This window comes from Pelodiscus sinensis, chromosome 16 (assembly GCF_052426305.1).
Source record: "Pelodiscus sinensis isolate ZL-2025 chromosome 16, ASM5242630v1, whole genome shotgun sequence".
NCBI lineage: Eukaryota > Metazoa > Chordata > Testudines > Trionychidae > Pelodiscus > Pelodiscus sinensis.
The window spans coordinates 35,192,189-35,215,721 of record NC_143067.1 but is presented as its reverse complement, the minus strand read 5'-3'; the positions used below and the strand labels follow the sequence as shown (position 1 = coordinate 35,215,721).

General features: G+C 43.1%; 1 protein-coding gene across 1 annotated transcript in view; it reads left to right on the top strand.

The window, feature by feature from the left end:
* Window positions 1–23,533, top strand: part of SLIT3 (slit guidance ligand 3) — a 791,947-nt gene that overhangs the window by 424,946 nt on the left and 343,468 nt on the right. The window contains exon 5 of the mRNA XM_006115755.5: window positions 2,276–2,347. Coding sequence (XP_006115817.1) covers window positions 2,276–2,347 — 72 coding nt within the window. The remainder of the gene's footprint in view (window positions 1–2,275; window positions 2,348–23,533) is intronic.

The following is a 23,533-nucleotide window of genomic DNA, read 5'->3' as shown; positions in this document are numbered from 1 at the left end:
GATCTAGTTTGGCAAAATACAGGGAGTCCCCGGGTTACGTACAAGATAGGGACTGTAGGTTTGTTCTTAAGTTGAATTTGTATGTAAGTCGGAACTGGTACATATAGGGGAAACTCTAGCCAAACATTTCTCCAGAGCTCAGTTTTATTCTCCCACACCTCACTTCCCTCAGTCCTTTATTCTCAAGCTGAGGTGTCTGCTGAGAAAAGCCGCTCCGCGTCTCCCTGGTCTGCTGGGGGGGCGCTAGCTTCGCGTCTCCCTGGTCTGCTGGGGGGGCGCTAGCTTCGCGTCTCCCTGGTCTGCTGGGGGGAAGCAGCTAGTGCGGGGTTGCCTCACCCCGTTTGTAAGTAGGGATCCGATGTAAGTCGGATCCATGTAACCCGGGGACTTCCTGTAATAAGCACATCAATAAAGGTTATAGAGGGTACGTCTACACAGCTGCTGGGTGTGAGTTCACAGCCTAGGTCGATAGATTCATGCTAGTGTGTCAAAAGTAGCTATGCAGATGATTTTCTGTTCAGGCTTGGCCTCTGATGTTCACCCCCTTCTGGAGGCCACGCTTCAGCCAGAGCCAAAACCTCCATGTTGCCTCTTTCAGGCTACGTCTAGACTACATGCCTCTGACGACAGAGGCATGTAGATGAGGCTACGAGGCATAGGAAGACGAAGCGGCGATTTAAATAATTGCCGCTTCATTTAAATTTACATGGCTGCCGCGCTGAGCTGACAAACAGCTGATTAGCTGTTTGTCGGCTCAGCGCTGTAGTCTGGATGCACGGGTGTTGACATCAAAGGCATTTGTTGACCACTCAGGTATGCTTCCTGGGATGAGGTTTACCTGGGTGGTCGACAAATGACTTAGATGTCAACACCCGCGGGTCCAGACTACAGCGCTGAGCCGACAAACAGCTGATCAGCTGTTTGTCGGCTCAGCGCAGCAGCCATGTAAATTTAAATGAAGCAGCGATTATTTAAATCGCTGCTTCGTTTTCCTATTCCTGGTAGCCTCATCTACATGCCTTTGTCGCCAGAGGCATGTAGTCTAGACGTAGCCTCAGTGTGTTAACGCAAGTCCCTCTCCAGCAAGTCAGTCAACCATGGCTGCAAGACATACTCGCTGAAGTTGTGTGGACATGCCTATATTAGCAGTTTGGCAAGCTGAAGTATGGACATTGCTACCTGTGCTGTCTCTAATGCAAAGCTTAAAATTCTATTAAATTCTAAAAAATTAAGGGCAAAGAAATTTGAGAGTAATCTGCAAAGAAGACATCTTAAAGGGGTGATAGTGCAGATTAAAAATGTCATTTTTCTAATTGACACACAGCACAATTAATTCTGAACAAAACTGGTCACACATTTGTTTACCTTACTTTGCAATTCGGATGAATAAATTATTTGACCCTATGATTCTGTTCATCCAGATTCTAGTTAAGCTATCAGACTACGTCTAGATTGCATCCCTTTTTCGGAAAAGGGATGTAAATTAGACGTATCGCCATTGCTAATGAAGTGGGGATTTAAATCTCCCCCGCTTCATTAGCATAAAATCCTTTTCCAAAAGATCCCTTATCCCTCTTAAAATAAGGGGATATTTTAAGAGATCTTTAAAATAAGGGATAAGGGATCTTTCGGAAAAGGCTTTATTTTCTGCAAGATCCGTGTCTAGACTGGCACTTTTTTCCGGCAAAGCTCCGTGCCGAAAAAAAGCGGCAGCCATTTTTATGCTAATGAAGCGGGGGAGATTTAAATCCCCGCTTCATTAGCAATTGCGATATGTCTATTTGCATCCCTTTTACGAAAAAGGGATTTAGTCTAGACGTAGCCTCAGTGTCTACAGAAATTGAAGATGATTTGATCATAGAAACTCCGGCATTTTATTAAGATAATGTGTCAACCTTATTTGCATTTTAAAGAAGTAGATTAATACTGTCCCCCATGAACAATGGTAAAAAGCCACACTTGCACCAAAATTAAAAGATTATAAAGCTGAGGTGCACAATTGCATTGCAAATAGTGTGGCAATGATTTACGTGCACTAATTAATATGATAGCTCATAAAAGAATATTTAGAGATGTGGCTGACACTGTTACTTTTATAGCCATTTTTAATAAGAGGCACAACTTTATTTTTTTAATAAAGGGAATATTGGAATTTCTTTGCCAAAGTCATGCAAGTCTGGAGTCTCCAAACTGGTTACATTCTGTTACCTCAATGCAGTTAGAGAAATATGTTCTCTTTGTTAATGAGATGTGTTTTTTCTCTTCCCTTGTTTAGAGATCTAAGTGAAAACCAAATTCAAGGAATCCCAAGGAAGGCCTTTCGAGGAATTACTGATGTGAAGAACTTGTAAGTGATGGCTTATTTAATATTTATTGTGACGCGTATTCAACATAATGTGGTTTAAATTAGCTGTACTACACAATGAAGGGATCTTGGTGTCATCATGAATAATTCTTTGAAAACATCTGCTCAATGTGCAGCAACAGTCAACAAAGCTCACCGAATATGACAAACTATTAGAATAGAATATATCTTAATACCATGGTATATGCCAGGGGTACTGGAACAGTTTCTATAGTGGGGGTATTGGTAGCTATTGAACCAAACTGTAAACCCTGTAAGCTATGGAAACCACTTCAAGCCAGGGAGTGCTTGTTCCCCTCTCCAACACCTAGGGTACTTGCACACTTTGACTGCCACATTCAGTTCTGGTAATTCCATCTTTAAAAAAAAAATAGGAAAAGGTACCGAGAAGAGCAGCTACAATGAGGAGAGGTATGGAACAGCTTCCATGTGAGGAGAGATTAAAAAGACTTGGCTTAGAAAAGAGATGCCTAAGTGGAGGTTTTATAGATAAGGCTGTATGCCTGTCATAGAAGTCTCAGATTCCATGACTTTCCAGGACCTCCATGATTTCTGCAGTGGCCAGTGTGGCTGGCCCAGAGGCTTGGGCAGCCACTGGGTGAGCTGCATCGTCTGCTGCTGGGCAGTCTTGGTCCACTGCACCAGCAGCATCAGCAGGAGTGTGGGTGTGGAAGGGCACTTGGGGAAGGGGGTTGGGATGTGGGGGCAAGTGAGAACTCTGTGTGACACTTACCTCACAAGGCACCCCGAAGCGGTGACATGTCCTTGCCTTGGCTGCTAGGTGGAGGCACAGCCAGGGGGTCCTCCATGCGGCGTCCACATGCAGGCTCCTTTCCCACAGCACATTAGCTGTGGCTAATGGTCCCTTTGTGATCTTTCCAATTAGTCTGTCACATTAGCACACAAAGGGACCATTAGCCATGGTGCCCCACCACTGGTAGCTGTGGAGCCAACGGTTGGGATGGAGGCAGCAAGTGGAGCTCCTGGGCCAGGTCTCTGCATAGAAGGGACATGTTGCTGCTTCTGGGGAGCTGTAGGGAGCCTGCCGCCCTGCCAACTCCCACTCCCAGCAGCAGCAAGGATCCCAGACTGCCCCTAAGCAACTGCTATACCCAGGGCCACTTATCTCCACCGTAGCACCCAACATTTAGTCAGGAGTATATAGTCACGGCCCATGATTTGTTGTTTGTTGCCTCGGACCTGTCCAAGACTTTTATTAAAAATACCTGTGACTAAAACTTAGCCTAAATTAAAGATGTCTTTCAAAATCACAAATGGTGTGGAAAAAGGGAATAAGGAAATGTTATTCACCTCTTCACAAGAATCAGGGACCCCCAATTAAATTAATAGTAGGTCTGACACAATAGTGTGTCGTCCTAAATTTACAGAGGATAAATCCACTAGTGGCTTTTAGCAAGGTGGTCAGGGATGCAACTGTATGCTCTGCCAGAAGCTGAGACTGCTCATTCCCTCTGAAGAATCTGGCACTGGCTACTGTTAGAAAGTAGGCTATTGAGCTGGATGGACATTGATCTGTCCCCGTACAGCCATTCTTATGTTGTTATATTCCTATGTTCTCTGAGTGCCACGTGCTACTTCCGTTCTTTCTTTGGGCATCAGATGTGGGCTCCGATCTATGGAGCACACATAGTCCCTGCACTATGGTCCCTGCACCTAGAAGGAGGTTACGGTCAAAGAACATATATGCTACCCTCAGTCTCCACAAACAGTTCTCATCCATCCGTAGGAGTTCTGAACAAAGACAGATGTGCAGATTATGTTCTTAAATTTAGAGACCCTTCTGTGCCAACAATGCATAATCCTACCCTGCAAAGGATGGTTAATTACAGACTGTGTGCTAAAATGTACTTTCTCCGTTGAAGGAAACAATACTGTAGATCAGTGAGATGTTGAAAGGGTACAGAATCATGATGTTAGCCGAAGTTGTTTTTTTGTTCTTCAATTCCACAGCTTCCTTCAAAGAGTGCAGGTAATTATATTACAGAGCACAGGTCAGGGCTACACAGATCAAACACACATTTCTGGGGAAAGAAAGTGAGAAAATTGTCTGACTTTTTGCTAGGCGGAAGAAATTATCTTGATGAACTGGTTTGTTTTTCTTTCTGCATGCCCTGCCTGTGTGTCTAATAAAAACTATTCAAGATTAAAATCTGTTTGTTTGTGGTAATAAAATTACCTTAAATTACTTTGGCCTTTAGCTTTCACTAAAGCCACCACAAAGGAATATGGTCATGTAAAGATTTCCTATGCTGCCTTCCCATGGCTACATCTTGTCTTGAAGCCATTTGTGCTGCACTGTCCTTATGCTAGAATCACAAAAACGTCGCTCCACTGCTATTGTTTGGTGGCAAGATAGGGCCAACTTTAAAAAAACATGGGCACATGCAGCAAGCTGTCATTGAAGCCCGGGTTCAGTGTCTGCTCTCCTCCCCCTGTTGAAGGCCACTTCCTAGGCTCAGAGAGGGAAGCAAACGTCTTGAAGATTCATTGGAAAACCGGGTAACGTACACAACATACTCATGGAGTAGTAGCACTGTGGTAGTGTCGCCTTCTGGTGAGTTCTGACCCACCGACGGGGAAGGGAGGAGGCAAAGGGAGAAATTGCCCCAGGCCCAGCAATTCTAAAGGGCCCAAGTCTTCAGCCCCCATCACCATTACTGTGGCAGCAGTAGCTCCTAGAGCCCTGGGCCCTTTAAATTGCCCCCAGAGCACTGTGTAACCGCTCCAGGTGCCTCTAAGGGATGGGGGAGTTGTGCTGCACTCTGGGTGATGCTGAGGGCTGTTGAGGGGACCAGTGTGGTGCACTCACTCCCGCGGCCCCCACCCCTTCTACCAAAGGCACCACCCCTTCCAAGAATGTGGAGCTGCCCCTGCCCCCTGAGGGCTGTTGGCTCCCCTGGGTAAGTTACAGGTCTTCTCCCTCTGTGCCATGAGGACATAAGTTATTACAGTTCCCAGCTACCCAGCCTTGGCTCTTCAGCAGGAGAGGTAGCAGCACGTGTTTTTAGCACCTCTGTAGATGCCTGGTTCAAGCCTGATGTGTTAGCCAGGAGGCTAACTAACCTGATAGCCATGCAGAGGCCCTGTCAGAGATAGTGGTCCCATTGTGCTAAGCACTGTGTGCACATCTAATGCAAACTGTAAGCCTGCTCCAGAAAGGTAGTAAGTCATAAAACAAACAGAGAGGGGGATCCTAGGGTAACACGGAGGCTATTAAGCGTCATATAATAAGCATCAGTCACAGCAGAGTAGGAGGCTAGGCATTATCAAGTGCCTTTGCATCTGTGCTATGAAATAGAAGTGTACTTTGAATTAGATTGTGTGAGTGTCCAAGTGAACAGAATGATCTTAGCTTAGTGTTGCGCTGAGTACAGAAACAGGTCTTCACTACTCCATTTTATGCATAATGTGTGCTTCCTTTGGGACATCCGCAATGAGAATCTTCTGATTTCTAAGGAAATTGAATGAATTTCTAACCTTAAGACTTGTCTGTCCATCTTCACAGGGTAGGGCAGAGATAGTCACTAGGCAGACCATGGGCCAAATCTATCTGCCAGTCTTCTTGTCTCACAAAACAGACCTCTCCCACAACCCTACCCAAGCTTCTTTTCCAATGCCCCACCTATGTCTAGGAATGAGTGGTTTGGGGTTCAGGAGGGTGCTAAGAGCTGGGACAGGGGGCTGGAGGACGCACGCTCCACGGTGGAATTTGGTTGTGTGAGGACACCAGTGGAAATGCTCCTATGTTATGTTGCTTTATGTTATGTATGTTACTGTGACGGGGCGCCCTCGCCCCGCACTGCAGCCCCCACCGAACAGGCTTTGTTCAGCGCCAGAAGGGATGAGCCCCGGCGATGCGCCATTTGCTCCCACACCGCTCGGCGGCTAACCAGGCAGGACAGCACGGTGAGCGGCGCCGCAGCTGCATGGGGCAAGGAGAGAGAGCGGGCGTGGAGGCACGCTAGCCCCACCCCTTGACGTCAGGAGGAACGTGCCCCACCCCCAAGGAGGGCGGAAACGGCGCAGCATTTGAAAACGCAGCCGCCATACCAAGAGAGCGGAGGAAAGGGGGCACGGAGAGGGCGGCGAAGTTCTTGACACACCTGGAGCGAGACATAGGACGGCTCGGGTGAACCGGCGCCAGGGTGATGGCAAGTTTGGACAGCAGCCGCCCCCTAGGCATCCTGTCGACAAAGGGGAAGGTGAGCCCCGGAGCAGAGGAAAGCCGTAGGGGAAAGGAAGCAGCCCAGGGCAGAACCCGAAAGGGTTGGTGGGCTGAAGAATTTCGGCGGGATGCCCCGTCAGCCAGACCGGATCATAGCTGATCCGAGTCCTTAGGGCCCTAGGCTGGGGCTCGTGAGTGAGGATGGGCCTGGGCCCCCTTTTCCCCTCTCCCAGTTCCTCAGGGAGTGTGATACTTTGGCGATAATAGTGAAGGTGGGCCTGCCGTGGTGGGGGTCAACCAAAGGAGCCACCAGAGGCGGGAGACAGCCACTGTGAGGGGACCAAAGGCTCGTTACATCTCAGGAGGGAAACGAGCAAGACAGTTAGGGAGGGCTGTCACAGTTACACAGTGACATGAAGGGATACCCTGTAGCCCTGAGTGCATGGCCAGTCAATGAGACTTTGTGCTTGTCCTCACACCTGCAGGTGCCGCCTCTGCAGCTCCCATTGCCAATGGGAACTGTGGGGGTGGCACTTGGGGCAGGAGTAGCATATGGACCTATGACAGGTAGGGAGCTTGCCTTAGTCCCAGCCCTTGCTGTGCTGCTGACCAGAGCCAACAGGGTCCCTTTTAACTGGGCACTCCAGTCAAAAACTGGCTGCCTAGCAACTCTCGTACAGCCAGATGCTTTTGAATGGACTACAAAAACTTTTATTCACTTATTATTATCGTTATTGCAATGTCAAAAAAATTCTCTGGAGTCAGGACTAGGGATGTGACAGTGCATCTGTTTATACAACTAACCAATGGGCCCGGGCTTATGTGCACCGTCCTGCGCTGCCACCATCCCTCCACCCTCACATGTAACCGTGTAACCACTGAATTTTTCTGAACACATTTTAACATCCCTAGTCTGGACCTTGATTTTACCTTGAGCAAGAAATTTAGACCTTGATAAAAATAATTGACTTCGGGTGGTTTAGGGGAAACAGAAAGCACAGCCAGGCAGTACAGGAGATATTTGTAGTGCACAAAAGGAAAATAATAGCCTCTCTTCCTGTGGGCAAAAAATACACAAGAGTGGACATACTGTACACTTAATTCCCTTAGACTGGAGTGCTCAAGCAACCAGTTGTTAGTGTCTTTCCAGTCAACTAGTGTGGTGATTTTAGCGGTCACAGTAACTTGGCAGAGTGCTGTTTTACCATGATGTGGTCAATAATTTGGGTCTTTTCAGTTTCTTTAACAGAAAATTATGAATGTTTAAAATATACTTTTAAAATACATATGAAAAACCATTGTACTTTAAATATTTCATTTCCTAAGCTAATGCTGTCATTAGAAAATGCAATTTTCACTTGCTTTTGTACTCTAATTTACACTCTCATTCCTTGAACAGCTCTTAAATTTAAATTCAGGATTAAAGAAGACTGAGAACAGCCTTTGTCTCCTTCCAAGGGTTAGTGGGTGGTATTTTATCTGTAGGAGACTAGACTATTAGTATGCATGGGAATGCAGATAGCCAGGTGTCATGCTGTTAACGATATGGATGTTCCATCTCATTTTGGATAGCTATGTTAACACACTCTCCTATACCTTACCAGATTGAATTTAAGGTCCTCGTTATGATTTAAACAGCACTTAACCAGGTCATCTTTGAGCTTTTTCAAAAATCGCCTCTTCATGCCCAGCTTTCCAAAATAATTGTGCTTCACAGCAATGCCTCAGCTATTCTGGCCTGTGGATAAGATTCTCAGGTGCACATGAAAGTCTTTCCCGTGGCAAGATCTCAGGTATGGAGCTTCCGAGCCAGAGGCTGGCCATGTTTGTGTCTCAATGCAAAGCATAACTCTGTCAGGCATTTACTATAAGGAGTATTCTTGGGATCAGTGTGTCCTTGGGGGAATTAGAAGGGAGAAAGCAGCAGACAAGAAGTGGGGTTACTCCATCTCCACTACTAACAAACTTGTATATGATAACAGGAGACTGCTGCAGGCCTTTACCTTTAGTTTGTAGGACACATTCATTGCTCTCCTTGGGCACGTCTACACTGGGAAAGTATTTTGAAATAACTTATTTCAAAATAGTAACTCCCAAAATAAGTATTTTGAAATAGTGCGTCCACGCTACAAGGCACCATAAAATAGCGCAGAATTATTTTGAAATAGTGCATCCGTGCTGATTGGAGCCTGAATCACATTTGAAGCCCCCAGAAGCACTCTGAGAAGGCCATCAGGAGAGCAACTGCTTTCTGTAGCTGCTTCCTGAGGCTAGCTGAGACTTAAAGGGGCTCCTCTCTACAACCACGTCTCATACTCCACTTCTCCACTGCCTACCCCTTTCTGGGATACCAAACTCACGTCGTGTGCTCTGACTGCCCTTGTGGGCACAGCATTGACACCAAGGAGCTGGAGCTGCTGCAAAGCCTACATGGTGCTTCATGGCCACGATGACCAGACCAGACCAGGCAACCTCTTCACCCAGACCCTGATGCTCCTGATGCATCCAATTCCTCTCCATCCTCTGCACACCATGGAATGCTGCTTCTGGCAGAGGGACACCAGTTCCAACTGGTGGGACCACATCATCCTACAGTGGTGGGATGACCAACAGCAGCTCCAGAACTTCCACGTGAGGAAGACCACATTCCTGGAGCTCTGCGAGTGGCTTGCCCCTGCCCTCAATGACAGGGCACACGCCTTCAACCTTCCATTGCCCCCTGGAAGCTCGCCATATTGTATAACTACCACTAATCTTATCCACCATTCTGAGACCTGGAACTGGAAAAACATAGTAACCTCAGGCTGTTAAGGGCATTTCATATAGTTGCTTCTCTCTAGCCATAGCCTTACATCACTGTTGCAAAATATTCAGTCCTTTCTAGCTAAGCCAGACTCCGATTAGACAGAAGGAAAAAAGGGGATCAAAAAGATAAGAAACAAGGTGGGGAAAGAAAAGGGCATGTTCTGAAGTGCAGAAGACAGAGAGACAGAGAAATGAGAGCGTCTCTTCATAATCCCAGAGGTGGTTGGTTTGTAGCCAGCACAGGTGGGGGTGACATCATTAACAGGATGAAGAAGTTCCAGGGTCTGAGGACATTGTGGGGGTAGCGTTTTGATGGTGTAGATGGCTCCCGTAACCCACTACAGCATTTCTTTCCACATAACAGATTTTGCATTAGTGTCTCAATCTGGTATTTTTACTGTAGACCACCTGGGAACCCTATTTTTGAAGTTCCTCTACATAGCAAACGTCCTACATACATTTTTCTACAAATATGTGCTACTCACATCTTGAATGTTACAAGACTGGAACAGAGTACAAGGGGCTTTGGTTTACATAAATAGGAAATGTTGTTGGTTTGAGTCAACAATACTGACAATTAAGCTCAATGTTGGAAATTACATTTAGGAAGCTGGCTAAGTCGTTTATTCACATGTGCCCTGTCGATTTCCCTCTATAATTAGTACATGAATCGTGTGTCCACCATGCTCCATTAGGGAAGACTATGACTGCTTCTAGACTCATTTTGCTGTCCCTGGAGTTGCTGAGAAAAATATTTCTAAGGTTTGTTAGCCAACTTGCTACTGGATAAGAAGTTAAAATTGCTCTTAAGTGATGCCTTTAAAAGGTGATGCAAGTTGGTGTTGCTTTGACAAGCTGAATCCATCCTTAAATTGCATGGCATCCAAAATGTCTCACTTTCTGCATCACAGAAGTGAGCATGCCAGAATTGTTCAATAAACTAGTTCAATTTGGTCATTCTTTGGCTTTCGGATCCAGTCAGCTGTGCTCACACCTGCACCACTAATCTCAAGGCCTGCAGTGGTATCAACTGGGATTCTTATTTCAATGTTTATTACTTTCTAGTTTTATTGCCCTTTCTAAGCTTACCCTCCCAACTTTACAGTGATCGCTGAACAGGTTTTGGAGAATTTGGGAGGTAAGAGGCAAAATTGTGCATTTTCCCCTCTTGTCAAATCTTCCCCATTTTTGTCTCAACAATAAATACACAGGAGAATTGGAACTGAACTCCTTTACAATTAGTCAACTTAGCACTTAACGTGAGTTGACCCCAGTACCAACTAATCAGTCCATATGTCGTTGGGATAATAATGTTATGGTGGATTGTATAACAGGAACATAAGAATGGCTATACTGGATCAGAATCTTGGTCCATTAGTCCAGTATCCTCTCTCTAACAGCAGCAACAGATGCCTCAGAATAAGTGATGGGTTATCGTGCAACATACCGGAGTGGGAAGCCTTTGTGAAGCCTTTATCTTGATGTCTAAGAGCTGGAGATTGGTTTAGGGCCCTGCATATGCAATATACACTGTAGATTATGCAACATAATGCAAATAAAACCACAGCATGCGCCATCTTAAGTACCTGTAGCAATTGCATGAAATAGTTTTGAAAAGAATTCAGGCCATATTTACAGACTGGGGAACTGTATCCTGGAAACCAGTGGTTCTGAAGAAGAGGTCATAGTGCGCCTAAAACAGAGCATGAACTCTCAGTGCTGGACTGAGGCAAAAGATGCCAATGTGATTCTTGGATGTGTGCTTGTGGGTAGTGCGTAGGACTAGGGAAGTTAGTTGGTCTTTGCTTGTGGCATTCATGAAAGGAACGCAAAATGCTGTATCCAGTTCCTTCCACTGATTAAAATTATGTTGAAAAATTGGAAAGAGTGTAGAGAAGAGCCACAAAATCAATTTAAAGGCTAGAAAAAATCCCTTTCATTGAGAGCATTTGGGGGAGCGACCCTGTTTGCCTTATCACAATAGCGGACTTGATTATTGTCTATCAGTATCTGAGAGGTGTGCTGCTGCAGGGCATGTCTTGGGATGACACTTGCCTACCGTTCATCCCAAAGTTCAGGGTATGGAATGGCAAAGAGCTCAAAGAAACATGGCTACTCAGTGAGTTACCAGCCTTTCCCTACCTGTCTGCTCCTGACAGCAGTGTGCACCTTTGTTTTTCATTCTCTTTTTACTAAGAACATTCCGCAGGACAGACTCTGCAGAATAGAAAATCAATAATCCAAGTCTTTCCAGCCCACCGAACTCTGAATTGACTGTTTGAAAACAAAGCTGGCAAGACTGTCTTTGTGTACTCCCATTAGTCTGTGTTCCTTTGCTGCCCGTATTTGTCTTGCAATTTCTCAGACTAAAAGAAAGTTGATTCTGTAAAGTCATAATGCAAGCATGTGCCTTGTGTATATATATTAGGGTACCCACACAATATGATGTTGAAGGCCACATAGGCAATTTGCCAGGACTTCTCACCAGAGGCATGTTAATTCACATAATAATTTCATAATGATGAAACCTAAAATAAATGCACTCATCCACAGTAATGTTGCCATGCCTAGTTTTAAGTCACTGAACCTGCAAATGGGTGTGTGTTCAGGGTTGTTGTCATCCAGTTGTAGCATTTGAGTGCAGGACTATGACTGCTTCTAGACTCATTTTACTGTCCCTGGAGTTGCTGAAAAAATATTGCTAAGGTTTGTTAGCCAACTTGCTACTGGATAAGAAGTCGAAATTGATTCTGCAGGGCAAAGATGCAGAAAAACAGAGACTAACAGTTTCACTATTTATCCTGGGATGTGGGCTCATTTAATTCATGTCACAAGATTTCTGAACAGCATGTAGAGTACTACTTCATATAACGTATCCTGCAAGCTATTTTCCCAACAGCTATGGCAAAGTGTGAATGTTCTGTAATAGTTGCATGAAGCCAATATGTGCCTCAGTTTCCTTGATATTTTCCATAGTTATGGGGGCAGGAGGAAGGACGTCTGTTTGCTCTTAGAATAGCGATAGAAATGTAGCCGTGTTAGTCTGGTATAGCTGAAACAAAATACAGGACTATGTAGCACTTTAAAGACTAACAAGATGGTTTATTAGATGATGAGCTTTCGTGGGCCAGACCCACTTCCTCAGATCAAATAGTGGAAGAAAATAGTCAATACCATATATACCAAAGGATCCTTTGGTATATATGGTATTGACTATTTTCTTCCACTATTTGATCTGAGGAAGTGGGTCTGGCCCACGAAAGCTCATCATCTAATAAACCATCTTGTTAGTCTTTAAAGTGCTACATAGTCCTGTATTTTGTTTGCTCTTAGGGTGAGGCAAAGAAACAGGTGTGAATGATGCCTAGCAGGTTGGTCTGAATGAGTCATTGAAATGGACTGGCCATGGCCACCCATGTATCATTTGAAGAAAATGGCAAATCCAGTCACCAGGACAGTGACACCTAGCAACCAGTGACCCAGAAGGAGATGAATCCCTTTACCTCTCATCAAGTAATCGGAGCCAGGATCCCAGCTTGAGAACAAGACTGGGAAGGTTTGAGGTGGGTAGATCAGAGTTTGCTGCTGGAGCGACTCAGCATACTCACCTTGGAAGTGAGCAATATCACACTGAGGCTATGTCTAGACTGCAAGCCTCTTTCGAAAGAGGCTCTTTCGAAAGATACTTTCGAAAGAGCCTCTTTCGAAAGAGCGCGTCTAGACTGCACGCGGAATTTCGAAAAAGCAAGCCGCTTTTTCGAAAGAAAGCACCCAGTGAGTCTGGATGCTCTCTTTCTAAAAAGCCTGTTTGCTGTCAAGAACGCCTTCTTTCGAAAGAGCACTTTCAAAAGAAGGCGTTCTTCCTCGTGGAATTAGGTTTACCACCGTCGAAAGAAAAGCTGCATTCTTTCGATTTAATTTCGAAAGAACGCGGCTGCAGTCTAGACGCAGGTGAAGTTTTTTCGAAAAAAGGCTACTTTTTTCGAAAAAACCCCTGAGTCTGGACACAGCCTGAGAGAGACAGATCCTGGATAATGGGATTCACTACAGCTTGGCTTGGCTTTGGGCTACTCAGAATGTTTTGTCATTGAACCTTCATTTCTTTATGCTGGACTAGGAACTTCCTGAGCTGCATTGCAGTTGACTGCTAAACACAGCTTTTTTCACAGCACTGTCGGAGTGTTACTGCAAATGCTGGCTGAGGTGCATTAATAGATAAAGAGCGTACAAGTCTCTACAAGGAGTCTATCTCTATTGGACTTGTTGGGCAGAGCTCCAGATGTGAGGCAGGAAGACAAGAGCCCCAAAGATCAGTCTGACGGGGAGGCTGTGAGGCAATATAGCCTACCTTGTGAAGAAAGAATGAAACCCCTTGGGTAAATGATGAACTGAAGAAATCCTTCCTAGAGATTGTTTCAGAGCTGCGATAGTAGCATTGACCCTGTGGATTTGTGACAGAAGGCTGCTTATTCAATGAATTATGCTAGTCTTTGCCTGTACCTTTGTATTTACTTTCTGTTAACATTTATCAAAATAGTTTTTTTAATGAATTTCCAGGTTGTATACTCAAGTTTTCAAAAAACCTGAATTTTCAATTTTCAAGGAAGCCTAAACTCTTAGGCTCTTTGAAAACCCTAATCTTCATTTCTTGACTCCCATATGGTTGAACTTGTCCACATAACACTGGAGTTTGCACACACAATTATTTCTGGAAGAGGAATGAATCAGTGATCTGATTGTCCATTGGTTTAAGAAGGTGTAAAATCTGGAATAAATATAAAACCACTTACATGAGAGAGAAGTTGGGCCCTGCCTGGTTATTCTTGTGTATTGATGTACACTGAGACTGACCAACAAGTGTTTCTTTCTGATGTCTGTGTGAAACACATAATGCATGAAATATTTTCCAATATATGAGAGCTTAAAGGGCAAGTAAATTTGTATTGGGTAAAGGATTCCACATTGCTTTGATCTTGAACATTGATATTCCTTGAGCATCTTCAGAGGTGCCAAACCATTCAGAGATAAAGTATAACCATGTATATGAGAAATAGATGCTGAAGAAAAGACTCCATGTATCCTTTAATGGATGAAAGGATCATATTATTTATAACAATAAAAACCTTATAAAGGTTTTATTTTCTTCATATCCCTTAATTCTCAATTAGTTTCAAAGGATTCAAGTGGATTAAGTCTTTCTAACTCTGTAATTGCTATTCATTGTGATATTGACCATAATGAATTCAGGAGGTATCTCTGTGGCTGTCACATTCACTTTCAGAGAAATTCCATGGTAAAGCAGCATGATTGTACTATTAAAATAAAGTGTTATCAACTTAGTGTTATGGTGAAAAATCACCTGACACATATGTTAATTTAATGACTCTGTTGTTTAAGCTTTCACCATCTGATCCAGCCCTGATTATAAATGGGAAAATCACATATTTCACAATTACATCATTAAAAGATGTGATTGAGTGAAATGCATGTGCATATTCCCTGTACAATGCAGCATGCATTTCAGCTCATTTTTCTCATAATGCTCAAAGCAGTCAGGGAGAGGTTAAGTCTTGGAACTGTGTGTTGCTTGATAAAGAATTTTTTTCTTTCTTCTCATGTTGAATTAAAGTGTTATAAAGAATGATTGCACTGAGAATTTAGTGTGTTGTGTTTGCCACTGGGGATTCAGGGTGGGATTGTCTAGATAAACCTTTCCATCTTTACTGTGACATTATACTGTGTACACTTGCAAGCCTGTCCAAGAACTTAAAGTCTAGCTTCATATTCCATGCAGAGGACAGCTGGCAGTGCCACAAACATATATTTATCACCTTCCCGTACCTGTAAACACCTCTCCTACTGAATTACCTGTAAACACCTCTCCAATTACCTGCTCCAGGCATGTTTAGTCTTGAGGAAAAAAAGCCTGGGAGAAGGGGAATCGCTGATATGATTTCAGATCTGTTCAGGGCTATTATAAAGAAGATGGGTATGAACTGTTTTCCATGCCCACTGACAGTAGGACAAGAAGTAATTGGGTTGATGTGCACCAAGGAAAATTTAGGCTAGATATTAGGAAAAGCTGCCTAACTATAAGGGTAGTTATTCTCTGGAGTAGGCTTTCCAGGGAGACTGTGGAATCCCCATCGTGGGAGGTTTTGAAATCAGGTTGGAAAAACATCAGTTACTTCGGTGTTTAACAGTACCACTCAGGGAGCTAAAGAGTTTGATCTTAAAATGCAAGGACTGCCCCAGCCATATTTTAAAAGAAATATTTTGTATACAAAGAAAGGTTGGTTTTTCAGAGCAATAAGAAATGTGAGCTACTTTAGGGGAGCAGTGGTGGTGACATGTAACCAGCTGTAATTGGGCGCCACTCACCGCCACAGGCACCTTCTGCTGGTTACTCGGGAATTAGCTCATTCAGCCCTGAAGTGCCCCATGTTTCAGCCACAGTTACCTTTTTTTCCCTCCACCTCTGGGTTGTCCCTATCACAGTGCCCCCGCACTGTGGGATCCTCCCCCTCTGGGAGCCCCCAACCCTCTATGACCACCTTGTCTTCAGGGGCAAACTGGCCACTCATGAAATGGCCACTCATCATTGGCAAGGAGGTGTGGACCTGCTACCTTTGCCTACCCTGGTTGGCTCTCTGCAGCCCTAGTAGCCTCAGGCCTTGCTTAAGGCCCTGCAGCCTGAGAGCTGCCTGGCCAGAGCTTCTCCAGCTCTGGCTGCCTTTCCCCAGCCCCGCTCAAAGTTAGGAAGCCTCTAGCTTCCCTGGCAGCCAGGTCCCTCCTGCTTCCCCCTAAAGCAGTGTATCCCACATGGTGTTCCGTGGAACCCCAGGGTTCTGTGAAGTGAAAATGAGGGTACTGCGAGAAAATTCCATTACAATAACATTTTATTATTTAAAAAATAATAATTAATATTTAAGCATTTATGAATTTTATTGAAAACCATTGTCATTTGTGTTGATCTCATGACTTGTTTATCATTTGTTTATTATTATCCTTACTTATTTGTGGTCTACTCTTTCAGATATAAGACTGTCATTAGGGGTTCCACAAAATTCTTTCGACTTTAAAAGGGTTCCGTGGCCAATTAAAATTGGGAAACACCACCCTAGAGCAAAAGTGAGTCTGAGTATCTTCTAGAAGCCCTTATTTATACTGCCCTTAGCTAGGCCCTAATTAGCTAGTACCTGCCTCAGCTGTGGAGCTTTGCTTTCTCAGCCCTCTCCCAGGGCTGGGTTTTACCCTTAAAGATCCAGTGAGGCAGACTTCCCGTCACAGTGGCTTAATATCTAGCTAATTGTGCCATGCACATGCAAGACGTAGTAGAATTCCAAGTATTCTTACATGAAGTGTGGGAATTATGACATCATCCATTGTTATACATGCCTCCTTTTGTTGCTAGTTTCACCTACTTCAGTGTTCCTTTATTACACATGTTCTGATTTTAGTGATGTTGTTTTCCGTGTTCCTGGCTCATAAGTAGATTGTTATTTGACTAATGCTTGTGAAAAATATTAAACCTTTAAAGTACATCCATCCCTGATATGAACCTTTTCCTGTGATTATCTGTGTATAATTGCCTGATATCACTGGAATTTACATAAGCATGTCCATACTAATTAATGTGGCTCCTAATAGCCATTTGCATGAAAGGAAGTATTTGTATTCAGTGGTCATCCATAGCAATGGGCTTGACTCGCCATGAGGGATTTTTAAACAATAAATCATTAGAAGCTAAGCCTGTGACCCTTCGAAAATGAATTTCCCTACTGCAGAGATGGTTTTAGTTCCCCTCTGCCGTGTAAAATGTCAATTAGATAAAACTGAAATATCTATTTTTGTTTACTTAATGGTACTCAATCTGCAAAATACAAATAAATAAATAACAGGAAATGCTAGTTCTGCCTATATTTCAGCTTTAAAAGATGGGTTTTCCTATTTTTTTAAAAAAAAATCATATATAGGTTCATGGCAAACATACAGATATTAAATTATTGTTAGATTTTCATGAAATCCAACTCCTAAGCCCCCAAAACAATTTATAATTTATAGTTTGATTTAATTTTAATGATTTTTATTTTATACCTTCAGTATATACAGTGTTTCAATAGACCTATTTTTGGACTTCTCATTAATTTTCATTTTTGGTGGGGTTTTTTTTTTTCAACTAGGGACAAATACTGTTTTTTTTTTAAAGTTCTTAAAATTTTAAATGGATATTAATGTCCTTCATTCACATAAAGTCTTATTGATAGTGAAAAGGCCTCAAGAAAGTAAAGTATGTAATCCAAGCTATCCTCTCATTCAACCTTAAATTTTATCCTACTGTTTTCTACTCTTATTTTGCATCATTCGCTCTTGTCTTGCCTTCATAAGAGGGCACAAGAATAGCAGCCTACTGAATTTCCAAGCAAAGTTTGCATCGGCTGAGGACTCTGTAAATGTTAGCATTAGAATAAGAGAACCCCAAATTTAAATACTATTTTTTAGTTTAGATTGGATTTTATCCAATTTATTGAACTGGAAATAAACATTTAAATAGCTATGGGACTACTTTTATTTTATACGGTATATTGCACATTCCTTAATGTCCATTTGGTATGAGTTTTTAAATGATGCCACATGCTGAACATCCCCAATTTGATATGGGGAACCACTTGAACTGTGAAGTACTTTTGCAGCTAAAAATGCTATGAATTGCTGATTGGTAGGATATATATGTGATGAAGGATTGTGTTATTGGTTATAAATCATAGAATCATAGAATAATAGGACTGGAAGGGACCTCGAGAGGTCATCGAGTCCAGCCCCCCGCCCTCAAGGCAGGATCAAGCTCCGTCTACACCATCCCTGACAGATGTCTATCTAACCTGTTCTTAAATATCTCCAGAGAGGGAGATTCCACCACCTCCCTTGGCAATTTATTCCAATATTTGACCACCCTGACAGTTAGGAATTTTTTCCTAATGTCCAATCTAAACCTCCCCTGCTGCACTTTAAGCCCATTACTCCTTGTCCTGTCCTCAGAAACCAAGAGGAACAAATTTTCACCTTCCTCCTTGTGACACCCTTTTAGATATTTGAAAACCGCTATCATGTCCCCCCTTAATCTTCTTTTTTCCAAACTAAACAAGCCCAGTTCATGAAGCCTGGCTTCATAGGTCATGTTCTCTAGACCTTTAATCATTCTTGTCGCTCTTCTCTGTACCCTTTCCAATTTCTCCACATCTTTCTTGAAATGTGGCGCCCAGAACTGGACACAGTACTCCAGCTGAGGCCTAACTAGTGCAGAATAGAGCGGCAGAATGACTTCACGAGTTTTGCTTACAACACACCTGTTGATACAACCTAGAATCATATTTGCTTTTTTTGCAACAGCATCACACTGTTGACTCATATTCAACTTGTGGTCCACTATGACCCCTAGATCCCTTTCCGCCATGCTCCTTCCTAGACAGTCGCTTCCCATCTTGTATGTATGGAACTGATTGTTCCTTCCTAAGTGGAGCACTTTGCATTTCTCTTTATTAAACCTCATCCTGTTTACCTCTGACCATTTCTCTAACTTGCTAAGGTCATTTTGAATTATGTCCCTATCCTCCAAAGAAGTCGCAACCCCACCCAGTTTGGTATCATCTGCAAACTTAATAAGAGTAGTTATAATAATGCAAGTTATAAATGCACTCCCTCCAACTTCAGTTCCTGAGTAACTCATACATTGTGCATGGGTGGAGCACGTTTGGGGTAGAGTTCAGAAGTTGTTAGTGATAACTCACCCAAACAAGCAGTCAATATATCTGTTTTTAACATCTGCTCAACTCTTGTCTGCTAAGCTTGAACCTGGCATACAGGCAAGTGTCAGAGAAGTGTTTCAGTCAGTGAGTCAATGGAGCTACTAATTTTGGTAGGGATCACTCATCTGCTCAGTGTTTCCTTTATTCAAATTAAATATAGATACAGTATAAAATACTATCTTAGATGTTAGGACTGACTAAACACAGCATCACTGAGATTTGATTGGAGTGTAATGAATGGCAGATTTGGTCCTATCATTGCACTTTTAATAGTCTAGAAAAAGTCTCTTTGGGACACACTGCATCCATAGTGACCTTTTTAGATAAACCTTGATTAAAATGGAAAGTCACTTGAAAAATCTTGCATAAAACCAATTGTACTCTTAAACTTGATCTGAAGTAGACCTTAGCAGGTTATCCTGGGATAATTTATGCCATCTTTGTGCCTTACATTAATTTTGAATATATTTGTTGAAAATTTCCTGTAGCATTCATTTGTGGTTGTCAAGGGGGCTTTTATCCTGGAAAAAAATGGTACTGGTGTTAATTACAATTCTAAATAGCTTCATAACCACCCTGAACTCTGAATTTACATCATTTTTATGATAGCCACGCCGTTCCTGGTTTATTGATTTTGTCATTTGCTTCATTACGTTTAATGCAAACCTTTTTGCATGGAATTATTCTGGTGCTTTGCTGGGCATATCAGGGTCAGTGCATACTGTCTTAGCCAAAACAGCATAGCAATATAATTTCCGCACAATCCCCACGAATAATGGGGTTATAAATATTGCCCACCAGTGCTGTCAGAGTAAGTACTCTTGTATTTGACCTATCCACTTGAACTAAGTTAAGTGATAGGCCTGTTTGTTTTTCTCTGCTGCACCCCGTCCTGTAGTGCAATGATTCATCAAAAAATAAAAATAGAAAGGACAAACCCACATCTGACTCAGGTAAGAAAACTAGGGGTTTTTTTTCCTGATGTCAGAAAGGTGCAGATTATTGGGTTGAGGATAGGAGGAACTTGTTTGTTCTTATACTTGCTCTGATTCTGACTTGCTCTGTGACTTCCTTCACTGCTCCATTTTTCCTATCTCTGTATGGATATAATGCTTATATCACAAGGGAGCTATAAAGAAGTACTTACGTCTTGCTTAATCAGAGTTTTGAAGGGGGGAATGTAATATCTAGACACTGGTACTGTGGTGTCTGAGCAGCCAAGTTGTTGCAGTGTTTCAATGGTATTAACTTTTGAAATTGAATTTTGCAAATAGTATCATTCATGCATTTATACTACATTTTTAAGATACAAAACACTTTCTGGGCACTAAAATAATGTATTGGAAGACAATATTTTTCAGGACAATATGATAATTTAATAATCATTTATCTGAAAATCTCAGAGTGCTTTAAAAACATTAATGGATTTCACCTGACAATAATTGTGAAATAGCAAGCAATAATATTAACACTTCACCAAGACTATAAATGCTTTGCTCAATATCAGTAAGTGATCCTAAGTGAGAGCTGAGAATAGAAGGACTTTCTCTCTCCTGACTCCCATTCCGGAGTTTGGTGGCCAAAAGGCAAAGTCCATTTGGAAACCTAACATGATTCCAGAACTATCTGTGAGAAGAGAAGATCATACAAAGTAGGTATAATTTCTTACCCATGTTTATATCACAGAAATGAAAATTTAAGTTCTTGATTTCGCATCCGTCTATTGTCATCCTGTAATCAAGACAATTCTGAGTGATATGGGATAGCCATAGGAAAATTGAGATATTTTCATGCCTTCAAGACCAGGTTACTATGCCTTGGAATGAAAATATTTTCATTAGACAGTTTATTTTGAAATAACAGAATTGCTGTGTAGATGCTCATATTGTTATTTCAGAATAACGGCCATTATTCTGAAATTACGCGTCTGTGTAGACGCACCCTTAGCATCCTAGTGGAGAAAGTGAACTGTTTTTGTTGTTGTTTTCTTTTTTTTTAAATTTTAACACATGAATCTTCCTAAAATAGATAACATATTTGTGCTTTTTTTTCCTCTCTCAGTAGCCAACCAGTCAAAACTGAGAATGAGAATATAAAAGGGTCAAAGTGTAATAACACTGTGTTGTATTGTATAAACAAATTGTACTGTATTATAGTCTATTATATAAACAGATTTTATCACAATACTTATATATAATTCCCATTTATGTAAATAGTAAGACTCATGGGCAATGTATAAGATGAGGCTAAAAATGGCACATAAAAACATTCCAATACAAATATGAGGTTTTTATAAAACATCTCCATCCGAATCCCAACTGTCTCAGAAATGATTTCTCATGCCCTGGTCACTCACCAGAGTCCTGTTTTTAAAGGGAGAGTTCTTTATTTAAGGCATTTTTTTAAGGACAAATTGTCCCATATTTTCTGTCCGTCAGTACAGGTGGGTCCTATTGATGGCCAGATCTTTCTTGCCTGTTGTCCACACACGAGCGCGAAGTGTGTGGGGTGGGGTCCACCGGCTGAGGACGGGGGTGAGGGTACAAGGCTGGTGGTCAGGCAAAGCTGCAGTGTGGGAGGCTGGCAGCTCCCCCTACTGGTCCACCAGTGAAGTTCCTACTATGTGCTTCCTTTCAGTCTGAAGAGACTCCCGCTTCCTGTTTCCAGTCAGCACTGGCTGTTTGCTGCAGTGGTTGGTGAGCGCAGGCAGGCGGTAGCTGGTGACATGTCACTTCTGCTGCCCGCCTGTGGCCCTTTACATGCTTCCTCTCACTGTCCTCTTTGTACTGTGCCCATTCAACCCCTCCTCCCTAGCCCTGCCACTCCTCCAGCAGCACCCACGAAAAGCCAAGACTCTCTGGCCCTGGGCGCTGTCCAGGAGGAACCAAGCCCTGCATGTTCCAAAGCCCCGCACAGCGCTGGCCTGGGGGACCTTCTCCACCCCTCAGTTAAGTACTGGCGTGGCAGGGAGGAAGCTATTTCCAGCCTGTTTGCTCCCCGACCCTGCATGTCTGCAGACACATAGCATATTCCTCACATGTTGCCCCAACTCCCACTCCCTAGGTCCTGTCCCCAGGGAGTGTGGGGCTGGTCTGTCTCTAGGTACCCTCCTCTGCTGAGCCACCTCTCTGGGCAGGCTCCCTGAAGCCCCTGCAGCCAGGTTCCCTGGGCCCTGGTGCTCAGTGCATCCTTAGGGCTTAACCCCTTCCTGCCCATGCAGTAGCTAGGTTATGCTGATGGCCAGCAACAGCTTGGATGTGTGAGCTGCCTTTCTACACTGTGCAGACAGGAAAGGACAAGCTGTTTCTAGCCATAGTGGGATGGGGATGCGGGATGGAAGAGATGACCTTTGGAAAGACATAGGTCAAGCCATCCTATGTCCATCCCTCCCCCCTTCAGCTGGAAGCAGTTCCCCCCGCATAGTGCAGAAAGACTGCCTCTTGCCATGTTCTGGTAGGAAGTCGAAGTGAAGCACACACAGTCAAACTCAACCTGCAATGTAAGACTTTCAACCATTTTTTTCTTGCTTCCACATTTCTGTATAAAGATTTTTTTCATCAATATATCCATTAAAGAGACAACTGATTCTCTCCCATCAACCAAGTAATCAATAGGAAGTCCAGCACAAACACTTGAGTGTATTAGCTGATAGCAATTTGGGTCAGAAAGCCCCAGCCCACCCTCCCAGTCAGTAATCATAGATATTATAACCCAACCTAAAAATGTTTGAATCATAAGTAAAGGGGAAAACACTTTCATAAAATCTACAGAGACAGGGTCTGTCCCCAGATAGTCTTGCTAAGAATGCAAACCTTTGGTAAGTGTGTAAAGATGTTACCTGTGCAATCTTGGCTGGAACCCTTCTTATCTTGACCAATTTAATCCAGAATGCCTGCTTGTCTAAATTATTGACAGCAAGCTCTTGCTGCTTAACGCCTTCAGTGCCTGAAGGTTAACGCCTAGTTCAGCTCTACGGTTACTTGAGAGAAAACATACAAGCCACATGGAAGCAAGCAAATGGCTGGGAAAGCAGCCTGCTCAAAGATATTTTAATCCACTTCGGATCATTGTATCATCTCAGGCAAACCATTTGACCTCCCTGCAACTGTCCTCCCATCTGTAAGGGATGGGGGGGAGGGTTAAAAGCAGGATCTTACTGAGATCCCATCCTGCATCCTAGCTACAGCTTTGTTGTGTAAATAAATTATATACAAAATAAGGCTGACTCAAGGGTCTACACAAGTACAAAATCTTGAGTGGCAACGTCATGCAACAAGCAGAGAGACCAGAATCCATCCTTATTTCAAAAACCTAACATCCACAACAGAAACAACAGCATCCTTCTCCAAGCCCTGATAACAGATGTTGGAT